Source organism: Penicillium psychrosexuale, assembly GCF_028828465.1.
Source record: "Penicillium psychrosexuale strain IBT 29551 chromosome Unknown utg000004l, whole genome shotgun sequence".
Taxonomy (NCBI): Eukaryota; Fungi; Ascomycota; class Eurotiomycetes; order Eurotiales; family Aspergillaceae; genus Penicillium; species Penicillium psychrosexuale.
The window spans coordinates 5,713,689-5,736,194 of NW_026643189.1; the positions used below are offsets into that span (position 1 = coordinate 5,713,689).

General features: G+C 50.0%; 11 protein-coding genes across 11 annotated transcripts; 7 read left to right on the forward strand and 4 right to left on the reverse strand.

The window, feature by feature from the left end:
* Window positions 1-738: 738 nt before the first annotated feature.
* N7518_008058 (uncharacterized protein) lies at window positions 739-1,847 on the forward strand (the record flags this gene model as incomplete). The annotated part of the gene is made up of 2 exons (XM_057188985.1): window positions 739-801; window positions 876-1,847. 2 exons carry the CDS (start codon window positions 739-741, stop codon window positions 1,845-1,847), a joined length of 1,035 nt encoding a protein of 344 aa, XP_057040688.1.
* A 1,089-nt stretch (window positions 1,848-2,936) lies between these two features.
* On the reverse strand, window positions 2,937-3,560 carry N7518_008059 (translation initiation complex factor eIF1A; the record flags this gene model as incomplete). The annotated part of the gene is made up of 2 exons (XM_057188986.1): window positions 2,937-3,365; window positions 3,540-3,560. 2 exons carry the CDS (start codon window positions 3,558-3,560, stop codon window positions 2,937-2,939), a joined length of 450 nt encoding a protein of 149 aa, XP_057040689.1.
* Window positions 3,561-4,283: 723 nt separating this feature from the next.
* On the forward strand, window positions 4,284-4,727 carry N7518_008060 (uncharacterized protein; the record flags this gene model as incomplete). The annotated part of the gene is made up of 1 exon (XM_057188987.1): window positions 4,284-4,727. The coding sequence occupies one exon, from the start codon at window positions 4,284-4,286 to the stop codon at window positions 4,725-4,727; it is 444 nt and encodes a 147-aa protein (XP_057040690.1).
* Window positions 4,728-5,129: 402 nt separating this feature from the next.
* On the forward strand, window positions 5,130-6,510 carry N7518_008061 (putative chitin biosynthesis protein (Chs5); the record flags this gene model as incomplete). Its single annotated transcript, XM_057188988.1, has 2 exons — window positions 5,130-5,201; window positions 5,314-6,510. The coding sequence occupies 2 exons, from the start codon at window positions 5,130-5,132 to the stop codon at window positions 6,508-6,510; spliced, it is 1,269 nt and encodes a 422-aa protein (XP_057040691.1).
* A 540-nt stretch (window positions 6,511-7,050) lies between these two features.
* Window positions 7,051-8,408, reverse strand: N7518_008062 (putative aspartate transaminase; the record flags this gene model as incomplete). Its single annotated transcript, XM_057188989.1, has 3 exons — window positions 7,051-7,115; window positions 7,169-7,274; window positions 7,329-8,408. The coding sequence occupies 3 exons, from the start codon at window positions 8,406-8,408 to the stop codon at window positions 7,051-7,053; spliced, it is 1,251 nt and encodes a 416-aa protein (XP_057040692.1).
* Window positions 8,409-9,441: 1,033 nt separating this feature from the next.
* Window positions 9,442-10,668, forward strand: N7518_008063 (alpha/beta hydrolase; the record flags this gene model as incomplete). The annotated part of the gene is made up of 3 exons (XM_057188990.1): window positions 9,442-9,978; window positions 10,039-10,356; window positions 10,411-10,668. The coding sequence occupies 3 exons, from the start codon at window positions 9,442-9,444 to the stop codon at window positions 10,666-10,668; spliced, it is 1,113 nt and encodes a 370-aa protein (XP_057040693.1).
* A 231-nt stretch (window positions 10,669-10,899) lies between these two features.
* N7518_008064 (class II fumarate hydratase) lies at window positions 10,900-12,793 on the forward strand (the record flags this gene model as incomplete). Its single annotated transcript, XM_057188991.1, has 6 exons — window positions 10,900-11,106; window positions 11,163-11,207; window positions 11,264-11,301; window positions 11,368-11,483; window positions 11,536-12,553; window positions 12,610-12,793. The coding sequence occupies 6 exons, from the start codon at window positions 10,900-10,902 to the stop codon at window positions 12,791-12,793; spliced, it is 1,608 nt and encodes a 535-aa protein (XP_057040694.1).
* A 623-nt stretch (window positions 12,794-13,416) lies between these two features.
* gup1 (glucosamine 6-phosphate N-acetyltransferase) lies at window positions 13,417-14,062 on the forward strand (the record flags this gene model as incomplete). Its single annotated transcript, XM_057188992.1, has 2 exons — window positions 13,417-13,914; window positions 13,973-14,062. 2 exons carry the CDS (start codon window positions 13,417-13,419, stop codon window positions 14,060-14,062), a joined length of 588 nt encoding a protein of 195 aa, XP_057040695.1.
* Window positions 14,063-15,074: 1,012 nt separating this feature from the next.
* On the reverse strand, window positions 15,075-15,924 carry N7518_008066 (60S ribosomal protein eL24; the record flags this gene model as incomplete). The annotated part of the gene is made up of 3 exons (XM_057188993.1): window positions 15,075-15,356; window positions 15,543-15,686; window positions 15,874-15,924. The coding sequence occupies 3 exons, from the start codon at window positions 15,922-15,924 to the stop codon at window positions 15,075-15,077; spliced, it is 477 nt and encodes a 158-aa protein (XP_057040696.1).
* A 918-nt stretch (window positions 15,925-16,842) lies between these two features.
* N7518_008067 (E2 ubiquitin-conjugating protein UBC13) lies at window positions 16,843-17,510 on the reverse strand (the record flags this gene model as incomplete). Its single annotated transcript, XM_057188994.1, has 4 exons — window positions 17,420-17,510; window positions 17,265-17,353; window positions 17,080-17,211; window positions 16,843-17,018 (listed from the first exon to the last, which is right to left on the reverse strand). Exons 1-4 carry the CDS (start codon window positions 17,470-17,472, stop codon window positions 16,843-16,845), a joined length of 450 nt encoding a protein of 149 aa, XP_057040697.1. The 5' UTR covers window positions 17,473-17,510.
* A 495-nt stretch (window positions 17,511-18,005) lies between these two features.
* On the forward strand, window positions 18,006-22,297 carry N7518_008068 (Mtc5p; the record flags this gene model as incomplete). The annotated part of the gene is made up of 2 exons (XM_057188995.1): window positions 18,006-21,206; window positions 21,260-22,297. 2 exons carry the CDS (start codon window positions 18,006-18,008, stop codon window positions 22,295-22,297), a joined length of 4,239 nt encoding a protein of 1,412 aa, XP_057040698.1.
* Window positions 22,298-22,506: the final 209 nt, after the last annotated feature.

Consider the following 22,506-nt stretch of genomic DNA (forward strand, 5'->3'; position numbering starts at 1 on the left):
TTTGTCAATAGGTGGACGCGATGTGTTTTCCAACTCGTTCGTGCGTATAATAATTGAATTTGCGCATACTTTCACCATCTTGGTAGTAGGCAGAGAGAAAGCATTATCTAGCATAGTAATCCAGCTAATTATTGCTTCTTCTTGATCAGGATTTAATACTGAATTGGGGGGGTAGCGGGTCGAGTGAGAAGGCCGCCTATTTATCCTTACGTATAGGCGAGTGTAAGGAACGTCGAATTCTCACGCCAATAGCGCGATTTTTGGTTTTTTTCTAGAATTCTAGGCAGCAATAGCAATTGCTAAACGAGCCTCCGAATCTTGGGTTTTTTTAGGCATGTTGGTGGGTAAAAAAATGGTATAGAAAATGGTGACTATTTAAAATTTTTGTTTCGCAAGAGTTTTCGTCTAGCCGTGGTAACCCAATACCCGAATGGGGATTGGGTTGCTTGGCGAGAACCGGGTATTTATCAACCTAAACCCTCAACTACTTTAGGCATAGCGCGACTTGGCTGCCATTCGCACCGCCGAATTATGGCAGATCTGTTCCAGGTAGTCACGTGACGCCCCTGACGTTATCAATCACATCTACCTACATGTGTCCGTCAACGTCCATCTGCACGCGTCCTTACATCAGCGCTGCCTGAGAGCTTGACTTCTAAGGTTAACGATCTGAATATCTTCTCGACACCATATCTACAACCCAAAGCTTGACAGCCCAGCCCATATATCAACGTCACAATGGATAGACCACAAAAAACGGAAGGCACGATGGGAGAGGTGCGAACGTCGAGTCTTACCCAGGTTTGTCCACAATCTTCTGGCCCCTTTTACCTACAGAGACATGATCTAATATACCTCGATTCGATTAATCGTAGGCAAACCTGGCAAGCGGTTCTAACCTCGATTCTACCTCTGCGTCCAGAGGCTCAGAGACCACTACAACTACGCCCCCATCCCAATCATCGTACCAGCCGTTTCTTGGAAAGTCGAACGATCTTGTCGTGCCCCCTAACGCAAGAATAATTCGCCCGCGCTCCCTGAATGATATCTACGATGCAATTGAAGACCTAAAGGCTGAATTAGATACACATACCGTCGAGACACATATCCCCCGACCATCACAATTTATCTGGGCTTATCAAATTCCGCAAGGCCTCTTTACCCAGATAGAAACAGACCTTGAACTCTTTCCCGGTGTTCGAACCACGATCGCACACACCGATTTCGCTGTATTATTGAAAATCATGCCGGGTCGTCAGTATGAACGAATCATTGGGAATTTCCGTCTTATCGTTATGGGCCACCTCAATACTATGGGCTTGTCCTTGCAGAACGGAGATTTCACTGACCAAGGCGCCGAAAGAACTCGCGGATTTCTACAAAGTAAGGAGCCCGATTGGGCATTCGGTCCGTACGACGCACGTATCAATTCAGCGGCAGACGAATATCCTGCCACCGAATATCCCTCCCTCATTCTTGAAACTGGCTTTTCTGAATCCTTGGGCCAACTCCAACTGGATGCCCATTGGTGGTATAGAAATACCACCCAAGAAACCAAAATCGTCGTGTTAATCGATGTGGCAAGCGACAATCCGTACCGCGTCAATTTTGAAGTTTGGACTGAGGTTCCTAACCAGTCCCATGCCCCTGTAACCAGAAATCGTCCGGCCCAAGTTTTTCAATGCACCCAGAGAGCGACATTGCAGAACGGGGTGGTCACAGGTGGCCCTTTGATCCTTAGTTTCCCCACTCTTATGTGGCGAGCGCCGCGGGCTGGCGAGCACGACATTGTTCTAGGGGCTGCTGATTTGGCGATCATCGGTGCCCGACCACGCCCTGCCCCTTAATTTCCCGGCATCTAGCGAAGATGCCGAACCTCATCGCAGCAACGACGGGGCGGCCAACAAGGCGATGGTCCCTCCACTCGGAACAGTATCTCCATTTGTTAACAACGAGCGAATTACTTGATGCCTGATGGGTTGTCTGATATAAACATAACTTCTTCGGTCCAACCATCAAATGAGAGGATAATACTCCGTCGATGGGTAGCAATTGGCTTCGACGTTGGGCATTAACCTAAAGATAACTACGCAAAGGTTCTTGCTATCCGAATACGAATAATCCAGGGGGCCCTGGACCCTGTTATCTCCTGTAAAGTCAATGCTCCTTATATAACTACCTCTTTGTTCTCTAAATTCCAAGTTGTGCTGCCCATGCAGGCGGCTCTATGTGTAGTGGCCCCATCAAAAGCCCCTGCCTGAGAACCCCCAAGAGTTTAGTTACGATAGTTCACTTGATTTGTCTGATTCCTGCTTTGAATTGGTCTACAAATAAAGTAATCTTAAAAAATATTTTCAATTCTCGTGGCCCATTTCATGACTCTTATCATAAAAGAACGAAAAGAAAAGCAAGTCGAGGCTGAACAGAGTGAACACACCGCATGCAATGCAATGCAGGAAAACAAGCACACAGGTTCATGATGTGTGCATGGCAATCATTCTCTGTCATGATCCCAAGATATTTGCACAAAGGACAAAAATGGTATCGACGATCGATCCACCTTGGAATGCCAATGGACAAATACCTAGGGTCCTCTGTTCGATGGCTTCAAGCCCGTAAAAGTTATCGCAGTAGCGCCAGAATGGAGGATTTTCCTATCCTCATGCAAGCCGAGGTGAGGAGCAGCGTCGTAGGCCGGGGAGGTGGTTGATGCTCTTGGTCCGTTCGAACGAATGTATAGAGGGAATCGGATGTCGAAAGTGCCTCGCGTGGCAAGTAGTCAAAGGCAGTTTCGGAGCAGATGAGCGATGGCACTGTGTCCACGACGGCGAGTAAGAGGAGAGGGATTTGGCGAACATGGAGAATACCGAGGGAGGATGTATCCGGGGTATCCTTGAGGGCAGAGCATCGAACTCTAGGGGTAGCAGGGGATGAGCTTAGAGCTCGTCGACATCGATCTCCTTCTCGTCCTCGCTTTCGCGGTCCTCGTCGAACTCAACGTTGTCGTCCAAGCCTTCACCACCGTAGGTATCGGTCTCGTTGATCTTGGCGTGCTCAGGGAGCTCGCCGTAAGCCTTTAGAGAACGGGCCTCGTCGGCGGTGTACTTCATGATAACATCGCCTTTCTCGTCCTGGTAGTCACGGAGCGAGAGGAGAATGATATCACCCTGGTTGATCCAGACCTTCTTGCGGAGCTTGCCACGGATGTGGGCCAGACGCTTCTCGCCGTCGAAGCAGAGTGCCTCTAGGCGACCATTGCCTAGCATTTTCACGACCTGAGCGTACTCCTGGCCCTCCTCCTTGAAGACAAGTTCACGCTTCTCGTTGTCGTTCTCGTTCTTGCCGCGACGACGGTTCTTACCGCCCTATACTTGGTTGTCAGCATGTGTCACACAAGTGAAGATCAGTGGTTTCCAAAGTGAGAAAAATATTTCGCGAGCCCACAAGTCACCAGCTTGAGGGTAGGTGGCTACCCGAGACGGTGGATGTGGCGATGAAATTATCACCAGCAGGAGGGGCTGGATATTTTGCGCGCTTACCTTTCCCTTATTCTTGGGCATAGCGGTTTTTCGTGACCTTCACCTGGGTCAAGTCTCTGGGGAATATTTTTTCCTTAGATCAACGAAGATCTGAAGAGGCCTAATCGAGGTTGATTAGGGGAGTGAGAGTGGAAGAAAGAAGGAGGTGGGGGTTCTGTGCACTGGTATTCAAATCTTTTTTATTATGTAATCAGGCACTGGCTGCCCAGTGGCGTCACAGCGATTTCGCCCCCGCTTAACTACGGCAAATTTATGCCTTGATGCCTGATTTCGGGGTAGATTTTGACCGCCTGGTTTGATTTGGCACAAAAGGATAAGTGTCAAGCTTGGAAGTTTGCAAGGGCATTTCTGAGGAATTCTCTGAGGTGTTGCGATAAAAGGTGCTGTCTGGTCTGTCCAAGATCCTGAGTATTCATTTCATTTACAGCTTTCTTGCCCTCCGTGCGGCCCGTCCTAAGAAGCAGCACGAGACTGCTTTATTCACGCAAGCTCCGAAGATTCGGCGCCTGCCGAGTACATTCACAATACATCTGTGATACTTCTCTTCGTGGCTCGATGGTATCTTTTTGAACCTATATTCCAGACCACCAATTGTTCCTCCGAAGTGTCCATAGGTCTTCGCCGGCTCTGTTTAATCAACCTTGACGTGCTCAACCCGACATGATATCAATGTGCTACGACTCTCGTTATATTTCACAGTCCAAGCCAGCATACCCTTACGACCACCGGTAAACCTCTTCTATCATGGCGATGAAATTTGTCACGTCTACAAATAGCTTGGTGCTTCGGTATTGGCCCAAATGCAACACCCCTCCTGTTGCCGCACGCTACCTGAATTCTCCCACCCATGCGATCCGGCCCAAAATTGTCGATCTCTGTGGACATCGTGAAAGAAACACACTATGGTGGCGAGTTTCCGTGTCACAACTCCAGCAAAGCAAGCGGGTTGTTCGCTCTTGGTGCGCGCGCAGAGTGCGAATGGCTGTCGAGCAGGCTTTAAGACAGCAAGGATTGGATAAGCTGGGGAACCCGCTTGTTTCCGAGTCTCCTTTGCGAAGGAGAAAATTGTCAGGAACCATGGACATCTACATTCAGCCGCCGTGTGTGACGCGGAACTTAGAGGGGGTCCAAAAGGATGCAGATCATCTAATATCCTTGCTTCTGGATCATGAATCACCGAGGAAATGACCTATTGTCGATGAGCTACACGCAGAAAGCGAGGCCCAGCAAGCCGTGGACATCATGCGACCCGTGAGATTCAATGTATAGTACCATGACATCTTGTATCATACTACTAGCAGTCGATTGTTGGACTGTTATTGTACATCATTTAGGCGACATTGCGATTTATAGCGTTTGGGGGGAATTAGTTTGCATCTGAGATTTAAATTATCTCAATTCCTGATTATTTCATTCGTTATACCTCCAATTTACAAATAAGCTGTCGTTGTTGGCTCCGAGGTACAGAAGTAAATACAGAAGCGCGTATCTCGCTAAATGCCGATCTGGCGGAATCAACGACTCTAGGCTAAGATTCACTTGACAACCACCACAACTTTTCCTAAACCTTCCCCTCTTCCTTTTTTCGCTATGTTGGTTTCCTTGACAGTTGGCAAGGTAGACGCGGGTGTCGCAGTGCTCCTCACCCAGGACAATCGGCTCGTAAGCTCAAACCCCTGGTCCCTTACTCCCTACCCCGAAGACATCGACGACTTGCAATTCTGCGGAACATCAATAGCAAACAAATACACCTTACTGACAAATCTCCGCGCAGATCGAATTCCCCTCAGTCCTCCTTCCCAGCAACATTAGCTCAGGCAGCATTGTCGATATCACCGTTTCGCGCAACCACGCTGCCGAAGCAGCGAGCGCATCTGCCTTCCAATCTCTCCAGAAGCGGATCCTAAATACGTACGGTGTCAAGGCCCCGTCGCCACCCATCCTGCGCCTCCGAAATGCGACCCAGACCTCGCTCGTTCTCGAGTGGGACCCAATCGACCTAGCCACTGCATCACTGAAATCGCTCTCCCTCTATCGCAATGGTTCCAAGGCCGGCTGCATACCCCGCCCGCTAGAGACACGCAGCACAAAAATCAGTGGTCTGGCCATTCACTCCGAGTACTCCTTCCATCTGGTCCTGCGAACCACGGCTGGCACGTACCAGTCGGAGAAGCTGACGTGTCGCACACACAAGATGACTGACCTGTCCGGTATCACTGTCACAACGGGTGTACTCGATCCGCAGCAGAAGGAGGCTCTCGGTGCTGCATTGGACCGCATTGGAGGCAAGATGATCGACTCGGTCCGTATCGATACCACTCACTTCGTCTGCACGGAAGGACGGGGCGCGCAGTGGGAGAAGGCTGTAGAGATGAACATTCCTGTCGTGGTGCCGGAGTGGGTGGATGCTTGCGAGACAGAGGGGACTATTGCCGGTGTGCGTGGCTACTATCTCAACGCAGATCCCAAGGCCCGTCAACTCGGCGTGATCCACGGCTCGTCCCACCAGCGTACTACTTCTACTCTTTCGACTGCGACAAGTGCCAACCAGGGAAGGCCCAGCACTCAGCCCCAACGGAACCCCGTGCCAGAGCAAGTGCCCGAAGAGCCTCCTTTGACTCCATTCCCTGGGGGTGAGACGAGTAGCCAACCGCAGGCGCAGAGGCAGGCACAAGAGGTTGGATCACAACATGAGAAAAACGACATCCTGCCCCCTCCACCCCCGCCCAAAGATAAAGCCGAAGATCCAGATGAGCCTTCTCAAAATGGTCAGGCAGAAGCGGCACCTATTCCAGAGGCGAAGAACGAGGAGCCTGAACCCGAAACTGCAGAGGAGAGCAATGAAGAGACAGAGAAAGAGCAGACCTTTCCACAGAACAGGCCCGAGGGTGACTCCGAGTCGACAAAACTCGGAGGCACAAAGGGCAAAGGCAAAGAGGGCGAGAGTGACTTCAATGAAGTTCCTCTCTGAATAGCCCCCTGATGATTTATTCTGCTCTATCCTTGCTTCGCGGTCAATCTCTTAACACCCCTACCCTGCTTTTGTCTCAGTTGTCGACCAACGTCTACGACTTTAGCTAGTACAGTTTTACTTTGTTGTGGTTAGTGGCGTTTCTCACTTGAGCGGCCAAACCATAAGATTCTTACGAACGTATTCCGACTTTGATTTCTCATTTTTCTTTCTCTGTTTCGTGTTTGCTGTTATATGTACAGTACGCAATTTTCCTAATGCAGCCTTCCCCATTGACTCGATTGATCCGGTCTGCCTAGATAGATATTTGGAGACTACCTGAGTGGTTACATTGTGTAAGAACACTAAAACTACACATGTGGCTATGTTCTCTAGATTGGAAATATCATGAAACGTCATAAATGAGATGGGCACGCCAGATGCAAGGTAAATAGTAGCCTGCAAAAAAAAAAAATATCAACCCCTTTCGAGAAACCAAAATGCATGGCAGTCTAAACAATATAGAATTCAAAACAAAACCAGTTCGGACTCGTTTCGAATTTAGTTTTCGTTGCGAATAACATCGTCAATCGCCTGTGCGACGTAGGCGACATTCTTTTGGCTCACTGTGCACAATGTCAGTTCGTGTTTATGGGTATCCGTGATTGAGGTTCCTTACGGCCGCTGATAGATGCTCGGCCTGACTTGAGCAGGTAAATGTGGTATTTGTCCTTCAATGCGTAGACTTGCTTGGGGGAAAGACCGGTGTAGGAAAACATGCCGTTCTAAAAGAACAATTAGTACAGAGTATGTTACACATATAAATCCAGATAGCTTACCTGCTGGATGATGTGCTCCCAAGTGCCGGGGGTCTGCAGACGGACCAGCTCATTGTATAGAGCCTTACGCATGGTCTTAATGCGCGAGCTCATGACCTGCAAGTCCTGGTGCCAGTCGGCAGTAAGCTCATCGTTGGTAAGAACCTTCTTCACGATGCTGCAGCCAACACGCGGACCCATGGAGAACTCGCCGCGAATCAGGTGGCATAGGTTGTTCACAACGACGTCCCGCAGGGTGACTGAGGCGCGGTTGGTACAGTAGTGGAATGCACCAACACGCTGACCGTACAGGCCGAAGTTCTTGGAGAAGCTCTGTGCCACACACATCTCCATGTCCGGCTTGGTGTTGAAGAAGTAGCGGACGGCCCAAGCGTCCTCCTCAACGGAACCCGAGGCGAAGCCCTGGTAGGCCGAGTCGAAGAAAGGGAAGAGCTTCTTGCGCTCGCAAAGGTCAGCGATGGCGACCCACTGCTCCTTGTTGGGATCCAGGCCGGTGGGGTTGTGCGCGCAGGCGTGCAAAAGCACAACATCGCCCTCCTGTGCCTCGGACTCGAGAGAGGACATCATGCCCTCAAAGTCAAAGGACCGGGTTTCAGCATGGTAGTACGGGTATTTCTTGATGGGTACGTCGGCCAGCTCCCAAATGGTTTCATGGTTAGCCCAGGATGGGTCGGACAGCCACACGTTAGCGGGCTTCATGTGGTGAGCAAGGAACAGGGCGCCGAGATGGTTGGCACCAGTGCCAGCAACGGTCTGCACGGAACCAATGCGTGCCTTGGCCTCTTCTTCGCCTTGCTTGCCCTCAAATCCAAACATCAGATCCCGTGCGATCCCTAGGAAAGGCACGTCGCCCTCAATCGCAGTATATTCGTGGCGGAAGAGATCATCGTCTCCCACCAACTCCTTCTCGGCCTTTTGCACGACGGGAAGGGGCCATGGCTTTCCATCGTCTGTCCGGTAGACACCCACGCCCAAGCTAACCTTCTGCGGATGGGGATCGACTGCGTAGGCCCCGTTCAGGGCGAAGATTTCATCCGGAGGCACCGGGGAGACGTTAAGACGGGTGTCAACTTTTGTCATTGTGATATATATATGCTGCAATTGCGATTCCAGGGATCAATTTCTGGGCAATATGTAGGTCGCGGCGAGTATAAGTCAGTAAAGATCAGAACCTTGTGATCGCCCGCTGAGTCAACCCGATATCGCCGTCTGTCTTTTTGCCCCACATAGCGGATTCCGGGGTCGGGTTGCTTGGAAGGACGCAATTTGCAATGCCTTCATTTTCGTTTAATTCAAAGTTCAAAGGAAGAGATGGCCTTCAATAGTCTTCGAGTTTTGGCCATATGCTGATGAACAGCCTTTTGAGATACGTTATTGATCTCATCTTGGAGGACTAACCTCTAAACACCAGCATGAAACGTCATCGGAGGTCTGCTGGCGCGCTTGTAAATGCACCAGAAGCACTGTTATTCTCAAGGGGACAAATATGAGTTTTTCTTATGTAGCAATTCAAACGGGGTCGATGATAAGTGATGTGTCGATGGGAATACTTGGAAGAGTAACTATTGGGTGGAGATAAACGCAAAGGTATGATTACTTCTTCTACAACAACATTCTATTTATTTTTGGCTTTGTACCTCAATGTTTCTATTGATTTCATAATGTGGGAAAGCCAAAACATCTTTTCTATGATGTACTTCATCTGTCTCCGGTTATATCAAGATATGAAATGAACAGGAAATCAACCAAACACACTAGAAGAAAAAGCCTGTTGAGCTAGTCAGAACTTGCCAGATTTCGTTCGAGCTATTTTCCCAATCGATCCTTTAATATATAGATTGCAGCCGGTGAGGATAGACGCTTGAACTCGGAGTTGTGCTACATAAGTCACTCCGCTTCGACTGTGATAAAATATATTGACACGGACATTCTGTGCATATCTACATATGTTGTGGTTAGTTACGTAGGGATAGACTGAAGTTGGTACTTATGTATTCAAATGATACCCCGCGATCTGTACTAAGTGGACTTCGATAGCCTGCTCTTCTCTTCCATACCCCATTCTTTGAACAATCCATTAGATAAAGTAACCGGTGCCATTTTCGTTACCAATATGGCCTCTCAAACAGTAGAAGCCGGTGATTCTGCTTTGCATAAGTTTCAGGTTCCAACTGTCGTCCTGCCACTTCACAACAGCATTCCCCCGGAGCTGCTCCCTCGGTATGACCCAATCTACGTCGCATACTATAATGCATTTAATGCCGGGCGACTGCATACGCACGAGATCCCGATTGAAGAGTTCCGCAAGAACCCTGCCCGTTATACCATGTCCTATGGTCGAGCTCCCGGCCCTGATATTTTCCGCATCACAGAACAGAAATGTCCTGTCCATGGCGGTGAAATCACCATACGGATATTTGAGCCAGCACCCCAGCTAGACGAACAGGGTCAGCCGAAGAAGAGAGCAGCCTATGTCAACTTCCATGGCGGTGGGTGGGTGTTTGGTGGACTAGCTTACGACCACGATTTCTGCAAGCGAGTTGTCCATGGTCTTGATGGAAACCTTGTCGCATTTGACGTGGATTACCGACTGGCCCCCGAGCATAAGTATCCTATTCCTGTGGATGATTGTTGGACGGCTTTCAATTGGGTAGGAATCTCCGGGCCAAGATCCTAGATGAGAACCAAGTGCTAATGAGGCAACATCTAGATTCGCTCCCACAAAGCAGCCGAGTTCAATCTAGACCCAGATAGGTTCGCAGTGGGCGGCGTGTCAGCTGGAGGCCAGCTTTCGGCCGTCATCAGCCATCTCTGCCGCGATGCAGACATCCCTCTGCGCTTGCAAGTCTTGACTGTGCCGGTGACAGACTTGCACCGGGTTTTTACTCCCGAAGGTGAGTTTGACTACGAAGGCTGTCCATATGAATCATACCGGGAGATGGAGTTTGCGCCAGCACTACCAGCAGCGCGCATGGCATATTTCCACCGACAATTTCTAGGAGTTCCTCGACCGGCGGACTCTGACGAGGTAAGTACCGACATGAACTTGAACTAATTGAAAATGGGATGCTCATTCGTCTAGGATTGGAAGATATCGCCCATTCTCGCACCGAACTTCCGGAACTTGGCCCCTGCGTTGGTGTCTACTGCGGAATTGGACCCGCTGCGCGATGAAGGAGAGGCGTATGCGGCTAAGCTTCGAGCTGCTGGGGTATCTGTAGAAGTAGATCGAATTGCAGGTGCTCCACATTTGATCGCTGGACTCGACGGAATTCTGGAGGGAGGTCAGCGATATAACGAGAAGGTTATTGCGACAATGAAGCTGCGGCTTAAGGGATGATGAATAAATACCATACCAAACCGGATAATACACGATATGACCGAATATTACGGGCCTCACTGCCGAACAACCCGTTTCCCTTCGGTCCTGCCGATACCGGGAAATGCCGGCATTGCGACTTTTCTTTAAAGGAGACCCAATCCTCGATTCCACTTCCATAGAAGCTTCAGAAGCTTAGTGGGAACCTTTGTATATCCTCTTTCGTACAGCTACAAATTCAATTGTCACACAATGAATTCTACTTCCTCGCGAGCCGCGGTGCGCTCTATGGCCACCCTGACACATGCGGCCAGAGCCACCCCCGCAGCTCGCAGCGTTCTGTCGCCCTTTGCTACCCGGTCTCTGAGCTCTAATACCCGGCAATTCGTTCAGTTCCCCCGCCTTCAATCCTTGAACACTTTCTCCAACAAGCGTTCTTTTGGAACTACAGTCAGAATGGTATGCTGCTTAGAGGGCGCGGTGGACAAGCAGACAAACTGATGTGTGTGACCTAGTCTGTTGACCCTCGTACTGAGAGCGATGCCTTTGGTGAAATCCAGGTGAGTGATATTGGCGCAGCAATGGTGCCGCACAGAACTAATGGGGGTTTCAATAGGTCCCCGGAGACAAGTACTGGGGTGCGCAGACCCAGCGGTAAGACGACCCGTGAAATCGATATGTTACAAGGGAAGAAACGAACAAGGTCGCTGATGGATGCAGCTCCCTGAAAAACTTCGACATCAACCAGCCCCAGGACCGCATGCCCGCCCCGTTGATCAAGGCCTTCGGTATCCTGAAGGGTGCTGCTGCTGAAGTGAACATGAAGTATGGCCTTGGTATGTGAAGCTTTGCGTAATCAGATATCGTCAGGTTATTGACTTGCATAAGACCCCAAGGTTGGCGAGGCTATCAAGCAGGCCGCTGCTGAGGTTGCCGAGGGTAAGCTGCTGGACCACTTCCCTTTAGTCGTCTGGCAGACTGGTTCCGGCACTCAGTCCAACATGAACTCCAACGAAGTCATCTCCAACCGTGCTATTGAGATCCTCGGTGGCACCATGGGCTCCAAGAAGCCCGTCCACCCCAACGACCACGTTAACATGTCCGCCTCCTCTAACGACTCCTTCCCCACTGTTATGCATATCGCTGCCGTTGTCGAGCTCGAGCAGTCCCTTCTGCCTGCCCTCAAGGAACTACGTGATGCCCTCCAGGTGAAGGTCGACAAGTTCCAACATATTATCAAGATTGGTCGTACCCACTTGCAGGACGCCACTCCCCTTACTCTTGGCCAGGAGTTCTCTGGCTACGTCGCCCAGCTCGACCGTAACATCGAGCGTGTCCAGTCTTCTCTCCCTCACCTGCGCCTCTTGGCTCAGGGCGGTACTGCTGTCGGCACTGGTCTCAACACCTTCAAGGGCTTCGATGAGGCCGTCGCTGCCGAGATCACCAAGCTGACTGGCACCGAGTTCAAGACTGCCCCCAACAAGTTCGAGGTGCTGGCTGCCCACGATTCCATCATCGAGGCCTCCGGCTCCCTGAACACCCTGGCCGCCTCCCTGTTCAAGATCGCCCAGGATGTGCGATACCTGGGCTCTGGCCCTCGCTGTGGCCTGGGCGAGCTAAGCCTGCCCGAGAACGAGCCCGGATCTTCTATCATGCCCGGAAAGGTCAACCCCACCCAATGCGAGTCCCTCACCATGATCTGCGCCCAGGTTATGGGTAATCACGTCGCTGCTACCATCGGTGGCATGAACGGCCAGTTCGAGCTTAACGTCTTCAAGCCCCTGATGATCGCCAACCTGCTCCACAGCGTGCGCATCCTCTCTGATGGCATGCACAGCTTCCGTATCCACCTGGTGGAGGGTCTTGAGGCCAACGAGGGACGGATTAACTCCCTTCTCCACGAGAGGTATGCTCTTCTGATCCCCCCCTTACTTTTGATGGCAAATTCTAACTGTATGATAGTCTGATGCTTGTGACTTGCCTGAACCCTGTAATTGGTTACGACATGGCCTCCAAGGTGGCCAAGAACGCTCACAAGAAGAACCTTACTCTGAAGGAGAGTGCTATGGAGCTCAAGGCTCTCAGCTCCGAGGAGTTCGACAAGCATGTCCGCCCCGAGCTGATGCTGGCTCCCAAGGAGTTGTAGACGAACAGCAGTGCTGTCCTGTGACATTATAGACCACTTCCGATAGCATGTGTATACTGAAAAGAATTTATGTTTGATCGCTTTGTGTTGTGATGCGATACACTTTTTTTGTATGTTGTAGATCCTCAACTTTCTTTGGGGTTATAAATAGCACGATCGCGAAGCCGATCAAGAACACTAGTAAATCGGAGTTGCCGAGATCGGTTTAATACTAGTATATCCAATAACCTTAGGAGTTTTTCAATGCAGAAATAAGCAGATTATGCTAAAAAAAACCAGACAGAAAGACAAAAGAATCCACTATATTATACAAAGTATGTGGTATTAATAGAAAAGCCCCCTTAGTGGCGGTGTCTCACCTGCAGGGCTGTACGGAGAACGGAGTACCTGAACCCTTCAAAGTCAAGTACTTATTTCCCATCTTGAAAAGTTCGTCTTTTCACCTCGAAACTCTTATATCTCTCCTCAATTATATCAAAGTTCACCTCAGCACATTAACTTCCTCAATTCCAAGTCCGCCGATCTCCCCGGCCCCTGATAAACAACCGCCCTCAACCCTCAACCCTCAACCCTCAAAACTCTTCAACTTTCAACACTCCCACTCTCCAACTCTCACTGCAAAAATGACCGCACACGCCCTTCCAAGTACCACAACCTCCGAGGCCGTAAAGCCAATCATGAGCTCAACCGTTACCTCAGTGGACGAGACGGTCACCGACGGTCCCCTCTTCCCCTCCACCCTCATCTCCCCTGAAGTGATCTCCCTCTTGCCAACAGACTACACAATCCGGCCAATGCGCCGCTCGGACTACACTCGCGGCTATCTGGACGTGTTGCGCGTGCTGACAACTGTTGGCGAGATCACCGAGGAGGCATGGAACCAGCGGTACGATTGGATTACCTCGCGCAATGATGAGTACTACATGCTCGTGGTCTGTGATGGTGCGGACCGAGTCGTCGGGACTGGCAGTCTGATTGTTGAGCGCAAGTTCATCCATTCGCTCGGTATGGTCGGGCACATTGAGGACATCGCCGTTGAGAAAAATCAGCAGGGCAAGAAGCTTGGTTTGAGAATTATCCAGGCTTTGGATTTTGTTGCTGCCCATGTTGGCTGCTACAAGGTATGTGTTTTTTTATCTCTTACGTCTATACTCATCATTGCTGACTTGTTGTTTACAGAGCATTCTTGACTGTTCCGAAGTCAATGAGGGTTTCTATGTCAAGTGCGGCTTCAAGCGCGCTGGCCTCGAGATGGCGCATTATTACTGAGTGTTTCTTGATACAAGTTTTTTTTTCTTTCTCCCGCCTCGTGGTTCACGCCGATTGTTTGATATAGCGTTTAGGTCATTTTGTCCGAGGATTTGGGGAGTCGCCGTTGCCCACGAGGAACATGCGCAAACCATGCGTTGATTGCATTTGAACCCAAATTGATTGTCATTGGCATGGCCCTTGGCACACAACAAGGCGCAATTGGGCCATTTGTAGGATTTTGCATCCACCCTCTACTATTGGCAACTCAATTGCGCACCGTGAAAGTCCTAAGGCTGGGGAATGCTTGGTCTACCAATCGTGATCATGATGGTGCTTCTGCCATTGCGGCGATCCCCGTCTTAGCCTGTAACACTACTGATGTGTTTGTATTATCTGCTTTCTCTCGAGAATTTGAAATCAATGCATTGCGGGGATGGAGACCTAGATGGTCTGAAGCATAGATGTGCGTGAAACATGACAATTGTATATCATTATTATTCAACTTGAAAGATTATTGTCTGGTCAGAAATGGAAGGTTCGCTTTAACTGTTTTAAACTAAACACTGTTTGCTTCATTCTTGCTTTGTCTCCAGGCACCCTAGGTTATGCCTTCCCGTATATTCAAGGCCAAAAGTTTAGGACAAAACAAAACAAGAAATTCAATTATAGATCTGGAGGCAGAATCTGGATTACTTCGTTGACATCCGACAGAGATACATATCTAGCAACTCATGAGTAGGCCTGGTAGACATGATACCCCAGGGGAAATGCAAGGAACGTTCCATTGCTGGAGATTGGATAAGACCATAATTTTAATACTCGCATGGGCTTCATTTTTTGATTCCTTTGTTCCCATTTTTCTGCATGAAATTGTATTGCATAAAGTATTTCCAGAAACAAGGTCGAGGCCCAAGGCCAGTCCTCACAGACAGTACTCCAGCTCCGATGCCCGTAAGTTCCATCATATCGCAACCATCACAGCACTGCTCCTTTCCGAACACCTCCATTCCCAACCATTTCATAAAGAAATTTAGCGGGACTTGGCGGCGACCTTGGGAGCAGAGCCCTTAGCACCCTGCTTGCTCTGGATGCGCTGGGCACCGCCCTTGGAGGCGGCGATCTTAGCCTTCTCGGCCTTCTTGGCGCTGGCGGAAGCAGCCTTCTTCTCCTTGGCGTCCTTGATGGCCTGCTTGCGAGCAGCCTCACGAGCCTCGGGGCGTTGGGAGCGGCGCTCCTTGATCACATCGAGGGAAGCACCGACAATGCCACGCTGGTTCTTGACAACACGGCGGGTGCGCTTCTTGGCGACCTCCTATATATCCAAAAAGATAACCCGGTCAGCAATCTGCAGTCGCATTCTCCATCATTTGATCCGAATAATGGTGGTGACGTGATAATTCCTGCTCTTGCTCCGTTTCATGGTTTGTGCGTCACCATTAAATTCGGCCTTTGTCCCTCCATACAATCTAACAATAATCCAAGGAGAGGGGCGACCGACCTCAGAGATACCCTTGCGGTGCTGGCGACGGAAGAGAACAGTCCATGCGATGCGGCGGGGGTTCTTGCGCTGAAGGAAAAGGGACTCGGACTTTCCACGCTGGAAGCGGAAGATCTTGCTGTCGCCACGGACGAACAGCTTGCCCTAGAACATTGAACATCAAAGATTAGCTTCTAGCGGCAATAAGAAAACGGTAAAATTCATGTGCGGTAGTTCGGCAAGATGGAGAGCGACAATTTTGACGTCGAAGAGTGAATGTCGAATCCGTGATGCCGTTGTTCCCTCGCACAAGAATTCCCCCCAAAAGCGACGACGGGATTTGCAAACGCACCTTGCCAGGGTAGATCTTCTGGCCGCTGAAGGCGTCGTCGTAAGTACGCATCTTGACGGATGGAGATGCGCTGACGGGGGTCGGTTGGCGTTGAGTGGTTGTCGTAAATCGTGGATCGCGGTGATGTTACTGACCCAATTGTGGTGCGGGTGCTCGCTAAAGTGCGACACGTGACTACCTCTGCCCTTTCCGGGTCGACTTATCGATAAGGTCACATGATATGTCTCTCTTTTCCAGTACTTCGATTGTATATGATCTCTGATCAGGATAGTTGCATAATGTAGTTAACTATTAGTTAACTAGTTAATTCGAATCGTATTACATATGCTTCAAGTTATGTCTTACTATGAGTGCAGATGGAAAAAAATACATGAAATGACATGAAATGACATGAAATTTTCAATTTTCAATTTTCAACTAACAAAAAGCGCAAGGAACGTGGAATTTTCACAGATAAACTACTCCTGGCCCTCGATGAGCCGAATTTCCTTCGAGTCTGGACTATAGATGTAGCTGGAAACTTTTGTGGTAGAGCGGCTCAAGCGAAGTATGTGTACTCCGTCTACGCCTATACAGCTGGAGTACGTATCTTCTTCAATGGTTCTATCAGAGTTCGAAATTAGGAATGGATGAAGTTGACATATGTATAATTCTCAAGGCGAGGATCACGGCTGTGCAACAAGCGATATAGCGATCAGTGCACTGCGAGGACTGTAAGTGGCCGGACTACATTAGATGTATGATAGCGGATGCGTTAAGAATGGCCGATGAAAGTCAAACACGCGGACGAGGTTGACGCTCTGCTAGAGAAAGCCAGAATAACTTGAGACAAGATTAATGGAAGGAGCAGATAATGTAATCCTACTCAGAGTAACAGGGTTGCCTAATAACAAACGCTTGTAATTCAATGCCTGCTATCGCAAATAGAAAGGGTTATCTGGACTTCATGGTCACATAGCACCAACGGACTTAGGTCATAGCATGTGTCCGAGTCCATTCCTTTGCCGTTTGGATCGCAGCAGGCTCATCGTCCTTCCATCTCTGAGCAACATCGTTGGCGAGCGGGTCATCGGGATTCGGGGCTCCGAGCAGTGCCTGAATAGATAGTAGAATCGTACGAATCTGGAGAGCTGGAGACCAATTATCTGAAAAAACAAAACATGGTTAGACTTTTCCAGTTTGAGAATAAATCGAATTGTGGCTTACTCTTCAAGACATCCAAACAGATGCGACCCAGACGATCGATGTTGGGGTGGTAGATCTTGGTCAAGAAGCGAATTTTGGGTGGGGTCATAGGATAGTCGTCTGGCAGGAAGAGCTCAAGTCGGAAGATACCGCCTGTATATGTCAGTACTTCAATTGACAGGAAGATTTTGTAAGGGCGAGCCTACCCTCGTATGGAGATTGCGCAGGTCCGTGAATTGAGACGTCGAAATAGCGGAGGTTATCGTCATGGGGCACAGCATTAATGCCTGGAACACTGTAACCCAAGCACAACATGTTAGCTGCTATGCAAATGACATGTTGAGAGAGAAAAGCTGCTTACGGCTCTGCCATCAGACGTTCCGTCTCCTTAATGATTCTCTTGGGTAAAGCCATGGCGAACCGGCTTATCGACACGCGTATAGACCTGATTTGAGGAGACTGTTCCTAAGGCAGACCAGGAACTCGCACACTTTCGACGTTGAGTGGGATCACAATAGGTAGTCGGAAAAGTCAACAGAAAAGAGTAAAGCGCAAGTTAACCAAAAAAACAATCCAGATCTCGACATAACCGGCCGAGGGGCTCCTGCATGGCGGGGTTATTTCGCGTCCCGTATACGAGATCATGTGATGTCATAATCCCACAGCGACAGCGACAGCCACAGCACCAGCCACGCTCTTGTGCTTATCGCGTTATCGCAACTCAACTCTCCACATGTGCAGTTCTTCGCGACAAGTCGAGGATATAAGTCTCCAACCATGAAACAATGATAGCGAATGCCAATGTGGAAGATGGGAACAGGTGAATCACTCCCAAATGCATATATCGTCTTCCGTTGGATGCATGGATATACCTCTGACTCCCCGGTTCATGCAAGATCGCGGCCCGACGAACACCGGAGATTAAAAGAGCGGCAATCACAGTCACCATGTCTAGCTCGATGGAACCGAGGCCTCTCACATCGGCTATGGAGAGCCCGACGTTTGAAGAGGACAGCTCCTTTCATGTAGAGCAACCGGTGGGTTCTATGTCAATATCCCCTTGTGGACGCGATGTCGTTTTAGCATCCAAGGAGGGCCTACATGTCATCGACCTAGACTCGCCATATTCTCCACCGCGGTATCTCCCTCACCACACACCATGGGAGGTAGCTGATGTTCAGTGGTCTCCATTCGCTGCACGCGATCAGTGGGTTGTCAGTACATCTAACCAGAAAGCGTTGGTCTGGAATTTGGCTATGAAGACATGGCAGAACTCCATCGAAATTGTGCTTCACGCCCATTCTCGAGCAATTACCGATATCAATTTCTCGGCATTCCATCCGGATATCTTAGCGACGTGTTCCGTGGACAGTTTCGTGCACTGCTGGGACCTACGTGCTCCCTCGCGACCAGCGGTCTCATTCTCAGATTGGTTTACTGGCGCAACGCAGGTAAAATGGAATAGACAAGACCCTCATGTCATTGCGAGTTCCCATGACCGGTTCCTTCGAATTTGGGATGACCGCATGGGCGCCTACCCAATCAAATCGATCGAAGCACATAACACCAAGATCTATGGAGTCGACTGGAATCGTGTTCGACGCGGTGCTGTAGTTACATGTTCCTTAGATAGAACTATCAAGTTCTGGGACTACACCAACGATTCAGATGTTCCTGAAAAGCAAATTCACACACCATTCCCCGTGTGGCGGGCACGCAATACGCCGTTTGGATGGGGTATGCTCGCAATGCCACAGAGAGGCAACAATGACCTTCACCTGTACAGCCGGCGAGCCGCAGAAGGCTCAAATCCAGAGGACGACTTACCGTTGGTACATAGTTTTCCCGGACACAAGGGACAAGTCAAAGAGTTCTTGTGGAGACCACGCGGAGGTGTAGCGAATGGAATTGACCATCGCGAATATCAACTTGTTACGTGGGGAACAGACAGGGAGCTTCGTCTGCATAAAGTCAACCCTGAAATTCTGGCGCGCGTCGGGTACGAAAAGGGCAAGTCTTTTATTTCTACGCGAACTGTGACACGACTCGGTGCCGTATATCGGAGTTTCCGCGACGTGAATTCAGATTTGGATCTCGATGACGTTGACGTGGCTTCCTCTGTTGGCCACCAGAACCAGAATATTGCGGCAGGTACTGGGATGAACGCCATTACTGTTCCCTACGCTCGGGGTTGGATAAAGGGAGGCCATATTGATCGAGTTGGCATGCAACCCAGGTCAAATTTAAGAGCCGATACAAATCCAATTGCTTGGATGCGCGGTGTAAAGATCTCAGGCTGGGACATTGAGACATTAGGAGATGAAATCAGCCAGGTTGGTGAAAAGTTCACTAAGGTTGCATTTGATTCAGTTGATGTCCGACAAAGAAAGATTTCCATCTCTCTAAATGGGCCCTGGGGTACTGACGGGGCCTCCTTGTTTTTGAAGGTTGATATCAAGTTTCCAACGAGCTATCCCAAGACGGCTATCCCAACCTTTGCATTCCAAAAGACGGCAGCCGTCACCGATGAGTGGGCTGCGAAGACTACCGCTGAATTGCGTACAATTGCTGAGACCTACATGTCTCGGAATCGAGGGTGCCTGGAAGGTGCTGTGCGTTATCTTTTAGGCGAAAGCAGCCTGGAGGACAGCGTCGCGTGGATATTGGGTGAAACTGGCGATACCCTCAAGTCCCCTAACAACGGTGAACTGGAAGGTGAATCCAGCGACGAGGATGAAGTCGGCATGACTCAGAGCCAAGAGCTGGGGATGAGTTCTGAGCTACTCCGCCCTGTCAATGCCAACGTCATGGTGCCTGTGGCCAAAGTATGCGGGGCGCTTTGGGCAAATGACGGCCGCCTCATTTGCTTCTTCCCGCCGAAACCAAAGAAGGATAAATCAGCCGAGTTGTTCGAGAACATGGGCTTCAAAGAGATGACTCGTTGGTCTCGAGGCGATAAAGTTTTTGAAGGCTTCGGCCGGTTACATACCAACTCACCCGGCCCACGCGGAATCGGAACGATAACGAGCACAGATGATGGTACATCGGATGATTCGGACGAGTCATACTCGGATACATCGAGCTCTTCGGGCTCCTCTGACGTCCTTTCTGGGCTACCGACACCTTTCCCAGCACCCCGAACATGGCGCAGTGCCGGCAGCTATGGCATTCACCGGCCGCGATCAACAGATAATTCTCAGCGGTCGACTGGAGGTGGAGCCACAGTCAAATCAGAGGCACCCCAGAATATCGTATCTATTCATAATCTGAGTGATATGTTACCCGTCAAGCGGGAGTTGGCGAGTCAATACCGCATCTGTGGCAAAGGGACAGATGTATGCGCCCATAACGCGGCTGTTGCCCTTGACGCTGGCTGCTACGAATTGGCCCAAATCTGGGGTCTAATCAAGTTGATATTGCATGTTCGAAAAAGCCCTGGCACTTTGCCTGGGTCAGGGCTGTTGCAAAGGCGTACGCACAAAAAAGCGGGCAGAATTGGTGATCTTGGAAAAGATGGGCTGTATAGAGACTTGACGGGCAGTGTTATTCGCTGGGGTGACCACCCTCTTGGCAGTCATTGGCTTGTCCCTGCTCTTTTCGAACACTTTGAGCGCATTGGGGATGTGCAAATGGTGGCAATGCTGTCGTGCGTACTACTGGAAGCCAACCAAGAGGGATATTTGGAGAATCAGCGAGCCAAAAAGACGCCTGGGAGACAGGATTTCTCATTAGATTTTCCTCCTGTCCCATCCGCAATTCCAACCAAGCCACCACTTGCGACGCCAGCTTCATCTGTTCTCAAAGAGGCCCAGGCTATGCCCCCGCCCCAGACCTCGACACGCTCTTCTAGTGAGATCTGGCGTCTCGATTCCACTCCCCCGTATTCCACAGGCACCACGCCTCCATTCATGTCCCGTCCACGAGGCATCGCTGCTGATCGAAAAAATACGACCCACAATGTGTCCATGGCTGCATCGCCTGATCAACAAACCCAGGCACGAAGTGGATCTGGGTTTGGATCGGTGCTAGCGTCCTCATTATCTCGTTCATTCACATTCGGACCGTCATCTGCGTCACCGCCGACAACTAGAATGGACAAGAAAAAGCCGACTCCTCACAACAGCCCAGTTGTGGCAGCCGGACAAGTGGTGAGTAGTTCTAATCTCAAAGTTTGATCTGTCTGACCTCGACTGCTCTCTAGTCACAGGCTCAGTCCGACACCGAAAGCGATCAACCAACGGAGCCTACACCACCACCCGCAAGATTCAAGGTCACATACAAGAACCAAAGTGCATTTGAAAGCGACGGACCAGCGCAAGACTCTTTTCTTGACAGAGATGAGGAATTGCTGTATCGATCATACCGCATTGCTTATGCAAACTTATTATCGATTTGGGACCTTCCTGTCCAACAAAGCGAGGTGACAAAGATTGGAGCTGTGGCTGATCGAGTGGACGACTTGACTTCAAGCCATTACTGGAACAGCACTAGCTCCGAAGAGACCGCATTGAAAGATCCACATTCGAAGCCAAACTCTCAAACTCTTGACTTCCAGCGCCATTGCGCCAGCTGCGGCCACGCGTTGCAGCTCTCCGTCTTTAATAAGGAACCCCTAGCCCCGAATACCCCCTCCAAGCGAAATCAGCGCAAACTATCAGGCCGCCGATGCCCTAACTGCAAGCCCCGGCAGCCACTGCCAACCAAACTGCCCTGCGTCATCTGCGGCGAGGTGATCAACGGTATGCTGATTCCCTGTCTGAGCTGCGGACATGTGAGCTGTTTCGACTGCCACCGGCGCTGGTTCCTTCGACCGGCCGACAAATTCGACAGCTCATTCGCCCATCCAGACCAGAACAAGTTCCTTCCAACCTGTCCGACAGGATGCGGCTGCCAGTGCTCCGAACACATTGCCGTTGATGTCCCCATGCCCTTGTTGGAACAGGTATCATCCCCTGGTACTAAAGAATACGCACCCATCACCCAGCACAGCCTTGTACAGGCGAAACACTCTCATCGTCGACAGTCTGAGCCCGTCGGCTTGGTTTCTAACCGAAAAGAGGATCCGCGCCCCAAGGGCGTTGGCCAGCTCGAACACGATTTGGATGTGTGGCAGGACTCGTCGCCGTTTGCATCTCTGGCGCGCGGTCTTGGCGGTGGGCTGAGTCGTGGTTTGCGGACGAAAGAAGATCGGAAGAAGAATAAATCTGTCGCCATGGAATCGAATTTGAGGAATTCTTGATTTTTCGAGGTTGGCGTTGAACTGTGTCTATGATTTTGCGTATATCCATTGCTTTTGGGGGAAGACTTTCAACTACAAACAACTTAATTGGACAATATGATCCATGTGATGGCACTATCCATATTCATCCAATGTTTATTATTGTTGTATATTTCGAAAGTTCCGGGTATTCATTCTAACCTTCAATCCATAGTACAATCTTCAGTATG